This window comes from Amblyraja radiata, chromosome 3 (assembly GCF_010909765.2).
Source record: "Amblyraja radiata isolate CabotCenter1 chromosome 3, sAmbRad1.1.pri, whole genome shotgun sequence".
NCBI classification, from domain to species: domain Eukaryota; kingdom Metazoa; phylum Chordata; class Chondrichthyes; order Rajiformes; family Rajidae; genus Amblyraja; species Amblyraja radiata.
Genome location: NC_045958.1, coordinates 52,438,763 through 52,456,268, shown reverse-complemented (window position 1 = coordinate 52,456,268; position 17,506 = coordinate 52,438,763). Strand labels below are relative to the sequence as shown.

Here is a 17,506-nt window from a genome sequence, read left to right as displayed (position 1 = left end):
GGGAATGACTATTTTCTACATCCTAATGCTTCAAAATGTTTGTTTTCTCAGGCAATCTGCATTCCATTAGGCACCATATTTCACTGAACAGTGTATATAGTGTTTTTAAGAAGGAATCTTGGAAATGGCTACCACTGCCACTGAGAGGTTGTTGTTAGAGCAATGAAACTTATTGAAGTTGCAATACATTGCCATTTATCATTTATAGATTTATGAATTAAGGCAAATAATGCTGAATTTTGGCATTAATCATTTATTTTAAATATAAACTACTTTGGAAGCCTAGATGCTACGAAAAGGGGACAGCTGCCGACCGTATTATTGACCGTTATATTAGTCATGTTTGAAGAAGTTTCACCTGCCAGTCCCTTTGCGATTAGTAAGCTCACCAGTGCTCGCTTTCTTCTTAATGATGTTCCAAACAGTTGATTTTGGTAAGCCTAAGGTATGGCTGATGTCTCTTAACAGTTTTAGTCTTGTTTCTCAGTCTCATAATGGGATCTTTGACTTTCATTGGCACAACTTTGGTCCTCATGTTGATAAACAGCAATAAAAGTTTCCAAAAGGTGATGGAAAGACTAGGTAACGAGAGCTCTCTTATACCTGCATTAAGGAAGCAATTATTATGCACCTGAGGAATTACAAACACCTGTGAAGCCATGTGTCCCAAACATTATGTTGCCCTGAAATGGGGGGGACTATGTATAAACACAGCTGTAATTTCTACATAGTGAAACCAAAATGTATAAAAATATCCTTTAATAAAATCTGACAATGTGCACTTTAAACACATGTGATTTTTTTCTATTACAAATATCAAATTGTGGAGTACGGAGGCAAATAAATAAATGATGGGGCTCTGTCCCAAACATTATGGAGAGCATTGTAGCTCTGGCAGATAATATTAAGAATAATCCCAAGAGATTTTGTAAGTACGTTAAGGGAAAATGAGTAGGCAGAGAGAGAATGGGGCTCCTCAGGGACCAAAGTGTTGAGCCACAGGAGATGGGCAAGGTCCTCAATGAGTATTATTCCTCTTTTTACCATGGAGAAAAAATTATGGATCGGGAACTTGAGGCAATCAATGGAAGTGTCTTGAAGGCGGTGGAAGTCGAGGAAATACTGAAGGTGCTAATACGTATAAAGGTAAACTGATCTCCTGACCCTGATGGGATATATCCAGACACTGTGAAGCTAGAGAGGAGATTGCAGGTGCCCTTAAATACTGGTGAGAGTGGCAAATGTACCTCTATTTAAGAAGGGCTGCAGGGAAAAGCCTGGGAACTATAGCCCAATGACTAACATCTGTGGTCAGAAAGTTACTAGAGAGTATTTTGAGGGATAAGATATACATGCATTTCGATGGATAATGGCTGGTTATGGGTAGTCAGCATGTTTTGTACATGAGATATCGTGTCCTAGATTTGAGTTTTTTTGAAGGCTGAGCTGTAGATGTTTATATGGATTTCAGCAAGGCATTTGACAAAGTTCTGCATGGAAGGCTGCTCTGGAAGGTTAGATCGCATGGGATCTAAGGAGAGATGGTCGACTGGATAGAAAATTGGCTTCATGGAAGGAAGCAAAGCGTAATGTTGGAAGGTTGTTTACCGGACTGGAGGCCTGCAACACACTAGTAGTGTTGCAGGTTTTGGTGCCGGGCCCATAGCTGTTTGTCATCTGTACCAATGATTTGGATGAGAACATGCAAGGCATGATTAGCAAGTTTGCAGTTGACATTAAAGTGGGTGGTATTGCAGATTTGTGAAGATGGTTGTTAAAATTTGCAGCGGGGTCTTGATCAAAACTGCATATTACACATGCTCTCACCAAAACTCTAAAGGAGAAGCAAGACATCAAGTCCTGTACTCCAATCCTCTTGCAATAATAGCCAATATTCTATTTGCCCCCTGAACTACTTGTTTACTTTGCACATTTAATTAGAATGATGTGTGGATAGGAACTTCTTATTTCCTTTGAACATTATTATTTATGTCTGCATCATTTACAAAATGCTGTCTTGTGCACCAAATTTGATTTCCAATTTTTCACTGAAACTAATTGCTTTCAGCTTCTAAATACTGTCTGCTCTCACATTGGACAAAAAGCTATTTGTTTAATTTTTCTGTTATCTCTTCACAATTTTCCCAACTCTAATTTTTGTGATTGTTTTCAGGGAAATGGAATATGTGGTATTCAAAAATTGAAAGAAAAATACAAGAGATTTTTTAAATTGTATCTTGCTGTTATTTTTCAAGTTAAGACAAAACTTAAATGATTCGTTTTCTTTGATATTATTTTGCTTCATAGTTTTCTCACAAACTTAGATTTGGCAAAGAGTATTGATTCAAGATTTTTTCTTGCTAATGCTGGAAATTACAGGTTCCATTACCATTATCTTCCAGCACCTGCTGTCCAAGACATTCTGTGCACTAGTTAACGTGATGTTTCTGTGCTGAGTTCAAGACAAATACAATTACCTTCCTTGAGCTTGCTATATATATATATATATTGTGAAACCAAATTTGGAGGCTGTAGCTGGTTTTGAGACTTAAACTAACAACAATCCAAAATTCTGAGTTTTTGATTAATAAACAGGTTTCCAGCAAAACAAACATTTAATTTGCTATGGGTTATTTAACCTGGAGAACCTTATATGTTGCCCAGAAATAGAATACAAATAGATTAACTTTCCATCAGGATGATTTTGGAATCCTGTGTGATAAGGAAGAGATCAGATGGGAAGCAAATGGGTAGATTCTGCATTCCATACTTTTCAAGGAAAATGTATGAGGGGAAGAGAAGTTGGTGATGGAACAATAAATCAAGGTGGAATGAATCATCCCTTAACTATATCGCAAAAGTTAGATGATTTTGGTGATGTCATTATGGTGGAGATGGCAAAGGCCGATTTGCTGATTCATGATTCTGGTAGGGTGAAAGGTGAGGTCAGAACAAATTCCCCCTCCTTATTAATGGGAGAGGTGAGCCTAATAAATGGGAAGATGATGGTCCTGTCACTTAATCTGGAGGAAATCACATGAGGAAAAATACCACATTCTGAATGTATAAAGTGATATTGTCTAGTATATTTATGCTTTCATCCTTCTAAAACTGATGCAAAATATTTTATGCAACTTTGTCATTTCTTCAGAACTGCAAAATTTAATTCATTCTCCACGATTAAGATTTGTTTTATTGACAATCCTTTTATTATTTTTATAACAGGGTTTACCATTTCCTTCTTTTTTAGTTGATTTTTTTTGGTATATGTCTCAGCATCATTGGTGATGTTTTTCCTTTCTAAATGTTCATTTTCTGCATTTATCATGTCTGCACTTAAGCAAGGAATCCCTGCCTTAGATGTATGCCCTTAAGAAAATTTCTAAGTTGCCATCTGTTGTACTGTGGGATTTCTGTGCTATCTTTTAGAACAGATAATAACTGGAGGGTCTGACTACATACTGTATTCAGATGGGCAAAAAAATATCATCACTATGGCATTCCTTTGAAGATGAGCAGGGAAGATAATTGAAGTGCTCGTTTTTATTAATTCCATCTGAGTATTTTGCATTCAATTTTGAGCTTCTTATGCAGAAGTTGGCATTAAATTTGTGTATGTTTTGAATATTTCATTGGCATTGCAGATCTGTGGGGTGTCTTGAGATTGCACCCATTTTATTATGTTTTTGTCCTTCGCTCTGTTTTTCATGAGATCTTGGCAAATGATTGCTAACAATGCAAACTGCAGAAGAATGAGCGATCTTGGCTGAGATGAGATTTTGCAATATCAGTCCAGTAGCACACATCCTAACATTCATTGGATTCTTGGGAACTGCACGTAAAGTGAAACTATTAGTTAGAGGGTAAGATTCATAATAGATGCAGCTTTTGAAGATCTGTTGCTCATGTTTAATGGGACACAAAAGTATTTACATGGGAGTAGATCCTATGGGCTTTCGGGGTGGAAGAAAGAAAATTGGAAAGAGATTCATCATTTGAAAAGGCACCTCATAGAGAGTCAAAGTGTCATACAACATGAAAACAAAAGTCCTGTGGTCCAATCTGCCTATGCTGTCCAGTTTTTTAATATCTGAACTAGCCCCATTTGCTTGTGTTTGGCTGATACCCCACTGAACTTTTACTATCTTGTCTAAATATATATTTTGAATGTTGCCATTGTACCAACCTCTATAGCTTCCTCTGGCAGGTCATTCTACACACACAGTCCCCAGTGTGAAGAAATTACCTCTTGGGTCTCTTAAATCTTTCTCCACTCACCTTAAACCTATGTCCTGTATTTGTGAACTCTACCCTGGATAAAGGACTGTGACCATTAACTTAATTATGTCTTTCATAGATATTGTACCCTCCACCTTGTCTATCTTGTGTCCACTTTTTCACCTCCTGATTACTCCTACATTTATATTCCTCAAGGGATTTGCTAGATCCCAGCTGTCTGACATATTTCCCTTTAGTTTTTTTCTTGACTGGAGCTCAATATACCTCATCATCTCAGGTTCACTAAATCTTCTAGCCTTGCTCTTCACTATAACAGGAACATGTGGGTTATAATCTGTGATAGCTCAGGGCACTCAGCACTCATGGTGGCATAGTGGCACAGCTAGTAGAATCACAGCACCAGTGAGTTAGGGGGGGGTGGAGAGTGAAAAGAAAAAGGGGAAATAAAAAATAAGATTAATGTGGTATTAGTGTAAAATGGGTAACTGATGATCAGTATAAACTAAATGGGCTAAAAGACCTGATTATGTCTTTTTATGACTATAATTACTTGGCATAGGATCCAACTGATACAGTGTTGAGTGCACTTGGAAGAAGACTCTAAAAGAAACACTCAGGAATCATTCCAAAGCAAAACTAGCCCGCATTTCGTTACTTTCAGCAGATGGGCAAATCATTCAGTCCACCAACTGTTTCCTGTCACCTTATTACACCCTGATGGTTACACACTAAGCTCTGAAGGCAGATCTTAAGCTTCATTTGATTGACCAGACTGCAGCTGTGCAGTTTATTAGACATTGAAAACTTCAAAGGTTTTCATCGTCACCTTTTCATTCCCACAAATTTATGAGCTGTTCTGGTTTCCAGTCTCTGCTGCCTTCCCGCTTCTCGGCCTAAGCCAGTGATTGTAGAACAAGATGTTTGCTCGTGCTGTGTCTGTACAATTTGTATGTTTCTCTCCACAGATATGAATTCTTAAAAATAGGTGAGAAGAAAATATACAATAATAGTATAGCAGTTATCGATGCAAGCGGAAATCATATCAAACATGATATGCCATGGCTCCAACAGTGCCTGAGACAAATCGATTTACTGCTGGGAGTGATGTTTTATTACTCTGTTTTAGTACAGATTATTAGTCAATCCCAAAGGCAAATATTATTTCACATTGTTGATCTTTCAGTGAAAGACGAATGAGAGTTAGCTTACACTAAAGTTACAGAGTACATCAGGCCTATATTGGGACCATGCTATGTAAGCAAATTGAAAAACACTTTAATTGTATTGTGTGTATTTAAAAAGTGATTACCTTGGTGTGGTTTAATGTACAAATTAAGGTAGGGACAAGGGACTTGAATCTTTCTGCTTCACATTACTGTCGTCTGATTCAATAACAAAAAATACCATATGAGTTTTCCCAAATACTTTTCCTTTATCTGTCTAATACAAAGAATATGCAGCAGCATCAGATTCACATGTAAACATAATTGATTTGCATTTCAGTACTTTGAATTGCATTCATGTGTCACAACTAGGATTGTAGATACTGTGAAGATACTCTGTTTGGAAGAACCACCTTCTAATTTCTTTTATGTTGTTTTTGAGGTCGGAATCCTATTAGCGTGATGTCATAATAGATAATAGGTGCAGGAGTAGGCCATTCGGCCCTTTGAGCCAGCATCGCCATTCATTGTGATCATGGCGGATCATCCATATTCAGTACCCCGTTCCTGCCTTCTCACCATATGCTGATAATAATATTTTGGAGGGTTGATTAAAATGGAATCTTGCTATCAATTTATTTTGAATTGGGCTCTGCATGAAATAAACATTAGAGATATGGGTGTTTCAGTAAATAAGGGTACCAACCTGTGACATGGGTGGCCAAAAGTTGAAAGTTATTAAAGCATATTGAAATACCACAGCATTAAAAATGGGCCTACTTATGATCCTTTTAAGTTAATTTGTGATTAACTTAATACTTTCAAAATTGGGGGAAAATGAGAAAAATAATTATGATTTTTTTTAATACATAAATGAGAAAGAATATAATAATCTTTCATAAAATTCAATGTTAATTTACTAGAAATGTGCCTGGAAACAAGAGCATAAATATATATATATTCTTGCATGCCCATTTGGGACAAGGGGTCAGCTATGTTTAAGGTAGACAAAAGTGCTGGAGAAACTCAGCAGGTACGGCAGCATCTATGGAGCGAAGGAAATAGGCGACGTTTCGGGCCGAAACCGCTAATCAGATGTCAACTGGAAACCAGGCCAAATATGATTTCAAACAGATGATAGCTTGAATCATATAGAACTGCAGACACTACTTAATGGGATTCTCAATGAGTCTTAGAGTAATATAACATGGAGTAGTGCCCTTCGACCCAACTCATCCATGCTGACCAAGATGCCCCACCTCAGGTAGTTGTACACTTTTTAATGGACTGGCCAAGTGTTTATTTCCAAGTATTGTATATGAAGCGGAACAATTTTTATGCTTAGTTACGAGAGATTACATTGTGCACTTGGTGATCTTTCCCTACGTCCTAGGCCCATTCTATTTCAAGATGGCTGCCCCAACTGGGCGCGCCTTGTACACCATGGGCAGCCATTGTTTACTGGATGCTGATCAACCCTCTCCTGAGGAACACGAGTAGTTTTTGCAGAACACAGGGTGAATTTTACTTATCCTTTCCCTCTCCCTTCTCTGTAATTCCACAACCGCATTCAATAGGTAATCTTGAAAAGAATAGTTCGAATAAATGGCAGTGTCAAATATTTATTGTCTCCTTGTTGAAGAAATTTGTTGGTTGAAATTTACATTGAATTGTGTAATATAATAGACAGCAAAAATAGCTATTTTACAGAACTCATGTATGCCAGGCCGCTACAATAGTATACATCTCTACAGGTCCTACACATTCAATTCTCTAAGTTTAACATTTATATAATAGTTAATGTATAGAAATACCTCCTATATTTGCTATTATATTTATTTAATGCTCCTTTGTTCATACACAACCCCACAAATGGGAACTATTTTCTGAATTCTCATTCTTGAAACATTAAGGGACAGAAGTTTAGGGGTAACATGAGGGGGAACGTCTTTACTCAGAGAGTGGTAGCGGTGTGGAATGAGCTTCCAGTGGAAGTGGTGGCGGTAGGTTCGTTGGTATCATTTAAAAATAAAATAAAATTGGATAGGCATATGGATGAGAAGGGAGTGGAGGGTTATGGTATGGTATGAGTGCAGGCAGGTGGGACTAAGGGGAAAAAGTTGTTCGGCACGGACTTGTAGGGCCGAGATGGCCTGTTTCCGTGCTGTAATTGTTATATGGTTATTATGGAATCTTTGTATTTCATCCATATCTATCTATAACTAAAAGTTTCATCTTGACCACTTCCTGTCTGCCTGTATATTGATTTTAGAAAAAACGCTACCTTATATCGCTATGATTTTTGGCCATCTTACTCACAGTCCTCCTCCGCCGACGCAGCCCTGAGGATTTTTCCGATCGATGAAAAATAGAAAAGTTATGAGTGTTTAAAAAAAATCTTAAGATCAGCTGATTGGTCCTCTCGCCTGTCAATCACCACGATGAAGGTAACGCCCCACATTAAATTGAATGTGGTGGCCTACACTGCCTGAAATGCTATGAAATTGAATGTGGTGGCCTACAGTCTGCTTGAAATGGAATTTCAAGAAAAAGCTGTGAGTGAACTGCCAGCCCACCAGCCCTGAGTGACTGAGTTGCCAGCCCACCAGGCCTGAGTGACTGAGCTGCCAGCCCAATAATCCATTTGGCCCACAATGTCACAAATACCAGCCCTCTGGAAAGCAGTCCCTACGGCCATACTAGCACTCCAGAAAGCCCCCCCCGCCCACTGGCCACCAATATTGGAATTGGTGGAGAGGAGGAATATTGCTTTGGGGGACCAGCCCTTCCTTGTGAACATAGGACCCAACGGGTCTCACTTAGTCTAGTTACCTATTAAAACTCTGATCTTGAACGTGCGTGTGTATAATCACATCTTCTCGAAAAGCGACGCGCTAACAGGAAAATGTTTCCATATTCTGGTAGATTTTGTCCCGTGGAGTCCAAAATTGCCTTACCTGAAAAATTAATGCTTTATTTCTCAAGTTATTAATGAAAATGTTCAAAAATCTGAAAACAACTTTGGGAAAAAATAACGTCTGGCTTTCGCTGATGATGTCACAATGGGTCTGCGTGCTGCCGTCTTGGATCTGCGCGTTGCGAGTGATGTCCCCAACCACCTCTCCTCTCCACCGTTATTCAAAAGATGCAGCCCTCGCGCCCCCCCCCCCCACCTCCCCCTCCTCTCCCCCCTCCTCTTCCCCTCCTCCTCATCCCCCCTCCTCTACCCCCCTCCTCTCACACACCCCTCCTCTCACCCCACCCTCCTCTCACCCCCCCCCTCCTCTTCTCCCCCCCTCCTCTCCCCCTCCTCCCCCCCCCCCCCCCCCCGTTATTCAAAAGATACTCGGGGGTTGCTTTCTCTCGGATCCTCGGTCGGCTCCTCTCTCTCCCTCCCCCGGTCTCTCTCTTCCCCCCCCCCCGGCCTCTCTCTTCTCCCCCGGCCTCTCTTCCACCACCCATCCCCCCCCAGTCCCTCTTCCACCCCCCCTCCCCCCGGCCTCTCTTTCACTCCTCCCTCTCCCCCCCTCCCCCCGCCCTCTACGGGCCTGCAAGTTGGGGGCTATGAGTCAGTGGATAGGGCAGGGAGGGGGTAAAAGGAGCCAATGAATAATATTAATATAATATCAAGGGGGGTGGTTTGTGTGTGTGGTTTAATCTGTGTGTGGGAGGTGGTTAGTGTGTGTGATGCCACAGGCCGCCCACCCCCTCCTCCCCACAACCCACAACCGTGCGTTGAGGGGACAGGACCCAACGGGTCCCACTTGGTATAGTAACTATTAAAAGTCTAATCTTGGATGTGTGTGTGTGTTTATTTGTTTGTGTGTGATCACATCTTCTCGAAAAAATGACGCGCTAACGGAAATTTTTTTACATATTCCGGTAGAGATTTTTTCCGTGGTGTCCAAAATCACCTTATCTAAAAAATGCATGCTTTAGTTCACGAGTTATTAATGAAAATGTTCAAAAATCTGAAAAAACTTTGAATCCAAACGAGATGGTCTCGCTGATGACGTCACAATGGGTCTGCACCGCGCGGCCTGCGCTGTGTTCCACGCACTGTGAATGACGTCACCCCCCCCCCCCCCCGACTCGCAGTCCTTTGGCTAACGCCCGCTCACCGTCTGCCCCACTCACCGAGTTCAAATCCTCCCACTCTCTGTCCCTTCCCCCCCTTTCTCTCACCCCCCTCTATCCCCCCCTCTATCCCCTCCCCCCCCTCTATCCCCCCCCCTCTATCCCCCCCCTCTATCCCCCCCCCCTCTATCCCCCCCCCTCTATCCTCCCCCCCCCCTCTATCCCCCCCCCCTCTATCCCCCCCCCTCTATCCCCCCCCCCTCTATCCCCCCCCCTCTATCCCCCCCCCTCTATCCCCCCCCCCTCTATCCCCCCCCCCTCTATCCCCCCCCCTCTATCCCCCCCCCTCTATCCCCCCCCCTCTATCCCCCCCCCCTCTATCCCCCCCCCTCTATCCCCCCCACCTCTATCCCCCCCCCTCTATCCCCCCCCCTCTATCCCCCCCCCCTCTATCCCCCCCCCTCTATCCCCCCCCCTCTATCATCCCCCCCCCTCTATCATCCCCCCCCCCTCTATCCCCCCCCCTCTATCATCCCCCCCCTCTATCCCCCCCCTCTATCCCCCCCCCTCTATCCCCCCCCTCTATCCCCCCCCCCTCTATCCCCCCCCTCTATCCCCCCCCCTCTACCCCCCCCCTCTATCATCCCCCCCCTCTATCATCCCCCCCCCTCTATCATCCCCCCCCCTCTATCATCCCCCCCCCTCTATCCCCCCCCCCCTCTATCCCCCCCCCTCTATCCCCCCCCCCTCTATTCCCCCCCCCTCTATTCCCCCCCCCCCTCTATCCCCCCCCCCCCCCCCCCCCCTCTAATAATATTTAATTTAATTTCGTATTTGCAGCTCAGCAAGCTTGTTAGTATTCTTACATTTCCAAATAATTAACTATAGGCCCTATTTGATATCATCTGCCAATTTCCATGTCTCCCATTCCGAAATCCAGTGGTCTCAGTGCAAATCCAAACCGCTTCTCTTTTCCTGACAGTCCTCAAAACCTTCCTTTGTCCTAACCCTACATTAGAGTTTAAAAAAAAGGACACACAACAGTGCTTGATAACTCAGTGAGTCAGACAGCATCTCTGGAGAATGTGGATAGATGACATTTCGGGTCTGGACCCTTCTTCATGCTCTCTCCTCTTCTTTCTACATTCGAGTACTTTTCAATCTACTCTCCGAATACGCATTCCCTGATTTACACCATGAATCTCATTTATCGTGCCTTTACGTTTACAAAATGATGCTTTACCCATGTGGTGCTGCAGAATAAATGTTTCATCCAGACAGTGCTTTGTAGATGGAAAAACTGGTCCAATAAAAAATTGAGAATAGTTTCACTGTACGTTGAATACACAATACCTCCAGTTGTATTTTATCCTTCACTATTCTGAGATTGTTTTAATTTGCTCCCTGCATTGTGGCGGTGAAATATTTCTTCAAACCTATGTTAATCTTCTAAAGAGAGAGAAGGAAAGCAGATGTCACAGTGGGGCTGCTTTCCGCAATTTATTGCTCTCTGGGCAAGTGGTGGTGCGAGACCCCTACGCAGCACTGCGCCATCCTCCGTGCTCTTCCCGAAAAATTAATTTCCCCTCTCTGCTTTGATGGAGTTGCATATTCATAACTTTTGAGTTGTGAATAATAGTCTGAGAATTTATTGTAGAGGATGGAGATCGGCATACCATTTAAAATGATCCCAAAAGCAATGCAGCCGAAACCGAAAGTCTTTCCGAGCGCTGTCTCTGGGACCACATCTCCGTAGCCCACCGTGGAAATGCTGACCTGTAATCAAATTAAATCCTCATTTATAATCGGCGTTGACAATGGTTATTTTTAACACACTTGTGCCAGAAGAGAATTATATTCTGTGACAAGAGATAGACGGCTTGCTTTGAATTTACATGAAACAACGAAAGAGACAAGAAGGTAAAAGTGCAACGTCCAGGTTCAGGAATAGCTACTTCCCCACAGCCATCAGGCTATTAAACGCAATTCAAACAAAACTCTGAACATTAATAGCCCATTATCTGTTTATTTGCACTTTATCTGTTTAATTATTCATGTGTGTATATATTTATATAATGATATATGGACACACTATTCTGTTCTGTATTCATGCCTACCATATTCTGTTATGTTGAAGCAAAGCAAGAATTTAATTGTCCTATCTGGGACACATGACAATAAACTCTCTTGAATCTTGAAGAGACAAGAAGGTAAAAGTGCCTGAGGTAGCATTAAAAAAAGAGCAGCATGCAAGAAGGCCATTCTATGTTCGCTTTTGCATTGAGCTAGCTAATTAGTCCTAGGACACACTTTACCTCCAGCCTCTATTTATTTCCCTTCAATAGACATCTTGTTGAAATTCTCTATTGAATTGGCTTTCAAGTTGTGAATTACAGATGACAAAAATTGCTGCGTAATATAATATTTATGTTACAACTGTTTTGTTTTACCAATCACTATAAAGTTACCAGCCCTTTAATCACTGTAAAATATTATTTTCACAATCAAAAGAATTCATGATTTAGAACACCTTTATATAGCCTCTATTCAAATCTTCTCTGCTATGAGACCAACCCTAGCTCTTCATGCAGTTTGACAATAGACAATACGTGCAGGAGTAGGCCATTCGGCCCTTCGAGCCAGCACCGCCATTCAATGTGATCATGGCTGATCATCCACAATCAGTACCCCATTCCTGCCTTCTCCCCATATCCCCTGACTCTGCTATCTTTAAGAGCCCTATCAAGCTCTCTCTAGAAAGTATCCAGAGAACTGGCCTCCACTGGCCTGAGGCAGAGAATTCCACACTCACAACTCTCTGTGTGAAAAAGTGTTTCCTCATCTCCGTTCTAAATGCCTTACCCCTTATTCTTAAACTGTGGCCCCTGGTTCTGGACTCCCCCAACATCGGGAACATGTTTCCTGCCTCTACCGTGTCCAAACCCTTAATAATCTTATATGTTGCATTAAGATCCCCTCTCATCCTAAATTCCAGAGTATACAGGCCCAGCCGCTCCATTCTATCAACATATGACAGTCCCGCCATCCTGGAAATTAACCTCGTGAACCTACACTGCACTCCCTCTATAGCAAGAATGTCCTTCCTCAAATTTACAAGCCCAGCCGCTCCATTCTCTCAGCATTTGGAGAGGATGAGAGGCACGGGAAAGATTGTGGTGGTTTCAGGTTTTTCTCCTTTTGTTATGCTAGGCTAAGCAATGACAGAAAGGATACAGATTAAAGCAGTAACATATTAGAATATAGAGCCACACAGCACAGGAACAGGCTCTTCGGCCCATAATGTTTGTGCCGAACATGATGCCAAGTTAAATTGATCTCATCAGCCTGTACATGATTCATATCCCGCTATTCCCTGCATTTCCCTGTGCCTATCCAAAAGCCTATCGTATCTGCTTCCACCACCACCCCAGGCAATGTGTTCCAGGACCCACCACACTCTGTGTAAGATAAACTTGCCCTGTGCATCTCCATTAAACTTTCCCCCTCTCACCATATAGTTATGCCCTCTAGTGTTGGACATTTCTACCCTGGAAAAAAGGTTCTGACTGTCTACCCCATCTATGCCTCTCATCATTTTATTACATCAATCAAGTCTCCCCACAACCTCCGATGTTCCAGAGAAAACAATCCAAGTCTATCCAAGTCTATCCCTGTAGCTGAAACTCTCGAATCCAGGCAGCTTTCTGGTAAACTTCCTTTGCAGCCTCTCCAAAGCCTCCACATCTTTACTGCAATGGGGCGCCCAGAACTGCACGCAAAACTCCAAATGTGGCCTAACCAAAATCCTATAGAGCTGTTTATAATATTAATATATTGTGATAATATCAAAAATACCATTTGATTACATTTGGACCAGCTGAGTGGGTTACTTTAGGCCCGCCATGATATGCTTGGTTGAGCCAGAAGTGAGCACAGTTTAGTTCAATGAATAGACATTATACAGGGAATATGGAAGATATGCCTATTTTCTGTATCACGGGTCAGGGGTGAGTTTAAGTTTAAAAAGACGTGGGATTTCACATACCATTCCTAGACAAATGGAGCCTGGTGTTTAGGTGTGTGGAAAATACCTGGGAGCTAGGACACTTATTTTGTGATTTCTTTGTTACTGCAGCAACATGCCAGCATCTGACTGCACATGGGCAGCTGGGCTTAAAAATATAGGTTACTGATGAAATAGTGCTGAGAGAATTAAACAGCAGTGAAAGACAAGTGGGAACATTGAGTGCAAAATGATTAATATATAAATAGGAACTGCAGAGGCAGACTTGTGCTAATCCTGGGTAATGAAAGCAAGGAAAACCCCAAACAGGACCTGGTGGAGAATTATTTTACAATAGAGAGAATTAAAGATAAAACAGAGTGAGATAAAAATGAACTGGATAAAAATAAACAAAACCGATATAAAACAATGGAACCTAAGTAGAAAATGGAAATACATCTGGTATTAAGGAATTAGATTGTAGAATGAAAAGTGGAATTGAAAATAAAGAAAAATAGATTCAGCTATTTGGTAAATCAATACAATTTAGCCAAAAGAGATCAAAGCATGACATTTCTCCATTTCCAGCATATTTCTGCAGATATCAGCAAAACTGGTGCAGAAGATAACAATTTTAAGCACAATTTGCCCTCGCCACAATTGAATTTTCCTAATCTTTTGTGCTGGTTAAAACATGAAAGCAGGCCAAGCCATTAAACTAGCTCGGCACTGAAGGTGAATTATCACCCTTGGGAGATTCTACAAATTATACTTTATAATCCTTCCAGAATGTTCCAAAATGTCTGAGGGCCAAGGACATTGATATTAAAATGCCTTATTTTGGGTTATGAAAATTCTGATTGTAGCATCGCAATATGTTTGGAAAATACGCTTGTATATTTTACAATGATTTTAAGCAATTTAAAATCAGGTTACCCAGTCAGTGGAATGAAAATCTGATTTGTGATGCAGTTTTCTAAAATTAGCCAATTCTCAAACTATTAATCAAACTACAAAAATATCCATTTTAAATAACTTAATATGATGTATTTTAACATTATCTGTTTGTTTTCATTTTTGATATACCTGGCTGATGAAGATATAGATCTGAGGGGAAACTCTCTGTGGGGGTGAGGGAATATTTTTCAAAGTGAGATCAATCTGACGAGTATTTTCTCACAGAATGACTGATTGGAACTTAACCAGAAACTCAGTTTATGGATTTTTTTTAGCTAAGTAAGCGTTTATTCAAATTAAGAACCTAACTGCTCTGGAATGACATAGATGATTTGTTACATTATAGGAAACTTTAACTACATTGCAGTGAATCATGAGACGAAGATTGCTGATGATCCTTGTTTTCGGCCTTCAGGTCAAGAAACGCAATGTAATCAACTTTAATTTAGTTTAAGGATGCAGCAGGGAAACAGGCCCTTCTGCCCACATAGTCCATGCTAACCATCAATCACACTAGTTCTATGTTATTCCACTTTCTCATCCACTCCCTACACACTTGGGGCAATTTACAGAGACCATTTAACCTACAGAGTTGCATATCTTTGGGATGTGGGAGGAAACTGGAGAACATGCAAACTCAACAGGTGCTGTCTGCACCCAAGATCAGGATTGAACCCGGGTCTCCAGTGCTGTGAGGCAGCAGCTTTACCTGCTTTCTAAAGTTCTCTTTAAAAAGGTTTCTGTTTTAAAGTATGTAAGAAACTATGCTTTGGTAAATGAGGAGATAGCTTCTGAAAGACAGAATTTTAAATGTGTGGGGATCGCATGTAGTGCAAGTGGGAGCTGTCGGGCAGCCAATCCAAATCATCTATTACACATTAAAAATCTTAAAACAAGATTAAAACTTTGATTTGACTCCTTTCAAATTGCTGTGTTCAGATTTGGTCCTTTTAGACAACGATTGATGTAGAATCATTGGAATAGATTTAGAGATAGTTTACAAGAACAAAACCTGAACTAGGATGAAAAAAAATGAATATATTCATTTCAAAGATGTGGAGAAAATGGTCAAGATGAGTAAGATTACCAAGAGTTTATATCATGACAGATTATTTCAAGTGGAATATAGGGAGTTTATTTGTATAAAACTCACATCATAACAAAACTAAATTAAAAATAATTACGCAGTCTTTTTCAGTATTCATTTTTCATAATTTCTCTTATTTGCTGGTTTGCTTCCCTTGCCATTGTAGTCTTCACATGTTGTGGACTAATGGTGACAGCCCCTCTCACTACCGTTAACAAGGACATGGCTGAAAACAATCCAAATGTTGGACTGTTTCATCATTTCAAAACGGAATAGTATCAAATTTAAATTCACTCCAAGTTGTTGGTGCAGATCAAGGGTGTACCAAGGGGAAAGGTCACACTTGGTTCAACGTAATCCATATTAGCTTAAGAAGGGTCAGATCTGCAGTACTCATTGCTTATAAAACACTCATATTTTGAGGGTATTACAGAGGTGCCATTGACCCAATCACAGTTGGTTCATAAAGGATACTTTTACCCCTCGTTCTTACAATGATACCTCTTCCTCATAACACCCCTCACACTAACCTTGAGGTCTGAGTATAAACACTATGCAAACAAATGACTGTAGTCCAGTCATTTAAGATGCTCATGTCGTACTCACCGCAGCCCACCACCAAGCGTGGGGTATGGATGTGAAGTTAGTTCCGGGAACATCATGTTCAACAGAAAAGACCAGAGCAGAAAAGGAAAATATGCCCATTGCTATAAAGAGGAAAAGGCAGCCAACCTGCTGGTAACATTGCTTCAACGTGAAGCCAAATGCCCTCAGTCCAGTCGAATGGCGGGCCAGCTTTAAAATGCGAAAAATTCTCATAAGCCTCATGATCCTCAGCACTTGGCCAACTTTCCCCACTCTGCCCACCCTCTCTATATCCTGACCATGCTTCCCGTAGTCATCATCCTCAAAACATTCCAGGGTGATCTGGAGATAGAAGGGGAGGATCGCAATGAGGTCAACGCCATTGAGAGTACTTCGTGCAAATTTCTTAATATCAGGAGTGGTCAATACTCTGAGGACATACTCTGCAGTGAAGAAGATGATGCAAATGGTTTCCACATGCTCCATGTAGGTGTGCCCACTCAGCTGGCCAGCTGGACTTTTGTACTGCATTTCTTCAACTGTGTTCAAGGCCATGGCTACGATAGAGACTAACACAAACATACTGGAAGTCAATGCCATCAGTTTGGCTATAACTGAAGAGAAAGGGTTTTCCACTAAGTTCCAGATGACTCTTCTCTGGCGACCATACATCAAGTCCCTGAAATGTTCTTCATCTTCTTCCACTTCCAGTTCAGCCTGGAGATCTCGCTGCACCTTTAGCTGCTCATTTAACTCATCTTGCCTCTCCTCAAAGGAGATTCTGCAGCACCTGTTGCTATGTTTGATCCGTATTCCCCAATAGTGGATCTCTTCAAGAAAGTTTCTGGGGCAGAGCTCATTTTTAATCCACAGGACTCCTGTCTTGTAGAAGTTAAAGATGTGGTGAAAGATCGCAGGATCCCGATCGAAGAAATATTCATTGTCTTTGACACTGTAGTCATCACACAGATCCAGTTTCCTCGTGGGATCAGTGTAAGTAGCCAATCTTCCAATTCTGGTCTTTGGAAATCGAGCAGCAGCGCGGTAGTTGATCTGGAACATTCTGCCTCCAACGTTAATATTCAAATTATAGTCTTTAAAGGGAGAGCGTAGTTTGGACTGAGGGACAGTTGATAACTCTTGATCAGAGTCTGATTCGTCATCATATTTAATTTCATAATCACACCCAAGGTCCTGCATGGAACTCCATTGTTTTAAAGCTCTTTCTTTCACTAGTGCAAAATCACTCTGCGGGTGCTGCAATGCATTTAAACTCTGCCTTTGTTTGTAGTTTGCAAACAGACTCTGACGTCGTTGCTTGAATTTTAACATTTCTGCCTGCTGTTCCTGCTTAATAAAGAACCTGCCTGTTCAATCAAAGCGACGAGTGAATTG

At 41.4% G+C, this 17,506-nt stretch overlaps 1 protein-coding gene across 1 annotated transcript; it reads right to left on the bottom strand.

Moving 5' to 3' along the window:
- Nucleotides 1-10,979: 10,979 nt before the first annotated feature.
- kcnv2 (potassium voltage-gated channel modifier subfamily V member 2) lies at nucleotides 10,980-17,443 on the bottom strand. The gene is made up of 2 exons (XM_033018790.1): nucleotides 16,133-17,443; nucleotides 10,980-11,255 (listed from the first exon to the last, which is right to left on the bottom strand). Exons 1-2 carry the CDS (start codon nucleotides 17,441-17,443, stop codon nucleotides 10,980-10,982), a joined length of 1,587 nt encoding a protein of 528 aa, XP_032874681.1.
- Between the last annotated feature and the right edge of the window lie 63 nt (nucleotides 17,444-17,506).

Coding starts and splice junctions, on each gene's coding strand:
- kcnv2 (XM_033018790.1), bottom strand. CDS start 17,443: ATGTTAAAATTCAAGCAACGACGTCAGAGTCTGTTTGCAAACTACAAA. Junction 11,256..16,132: donor ACGCTTGGTGGTGGGCTGCG/GTGAGTACGACA, acceptor ATTTGATTACAG/GTCAGCATTTCCACGGTGGG.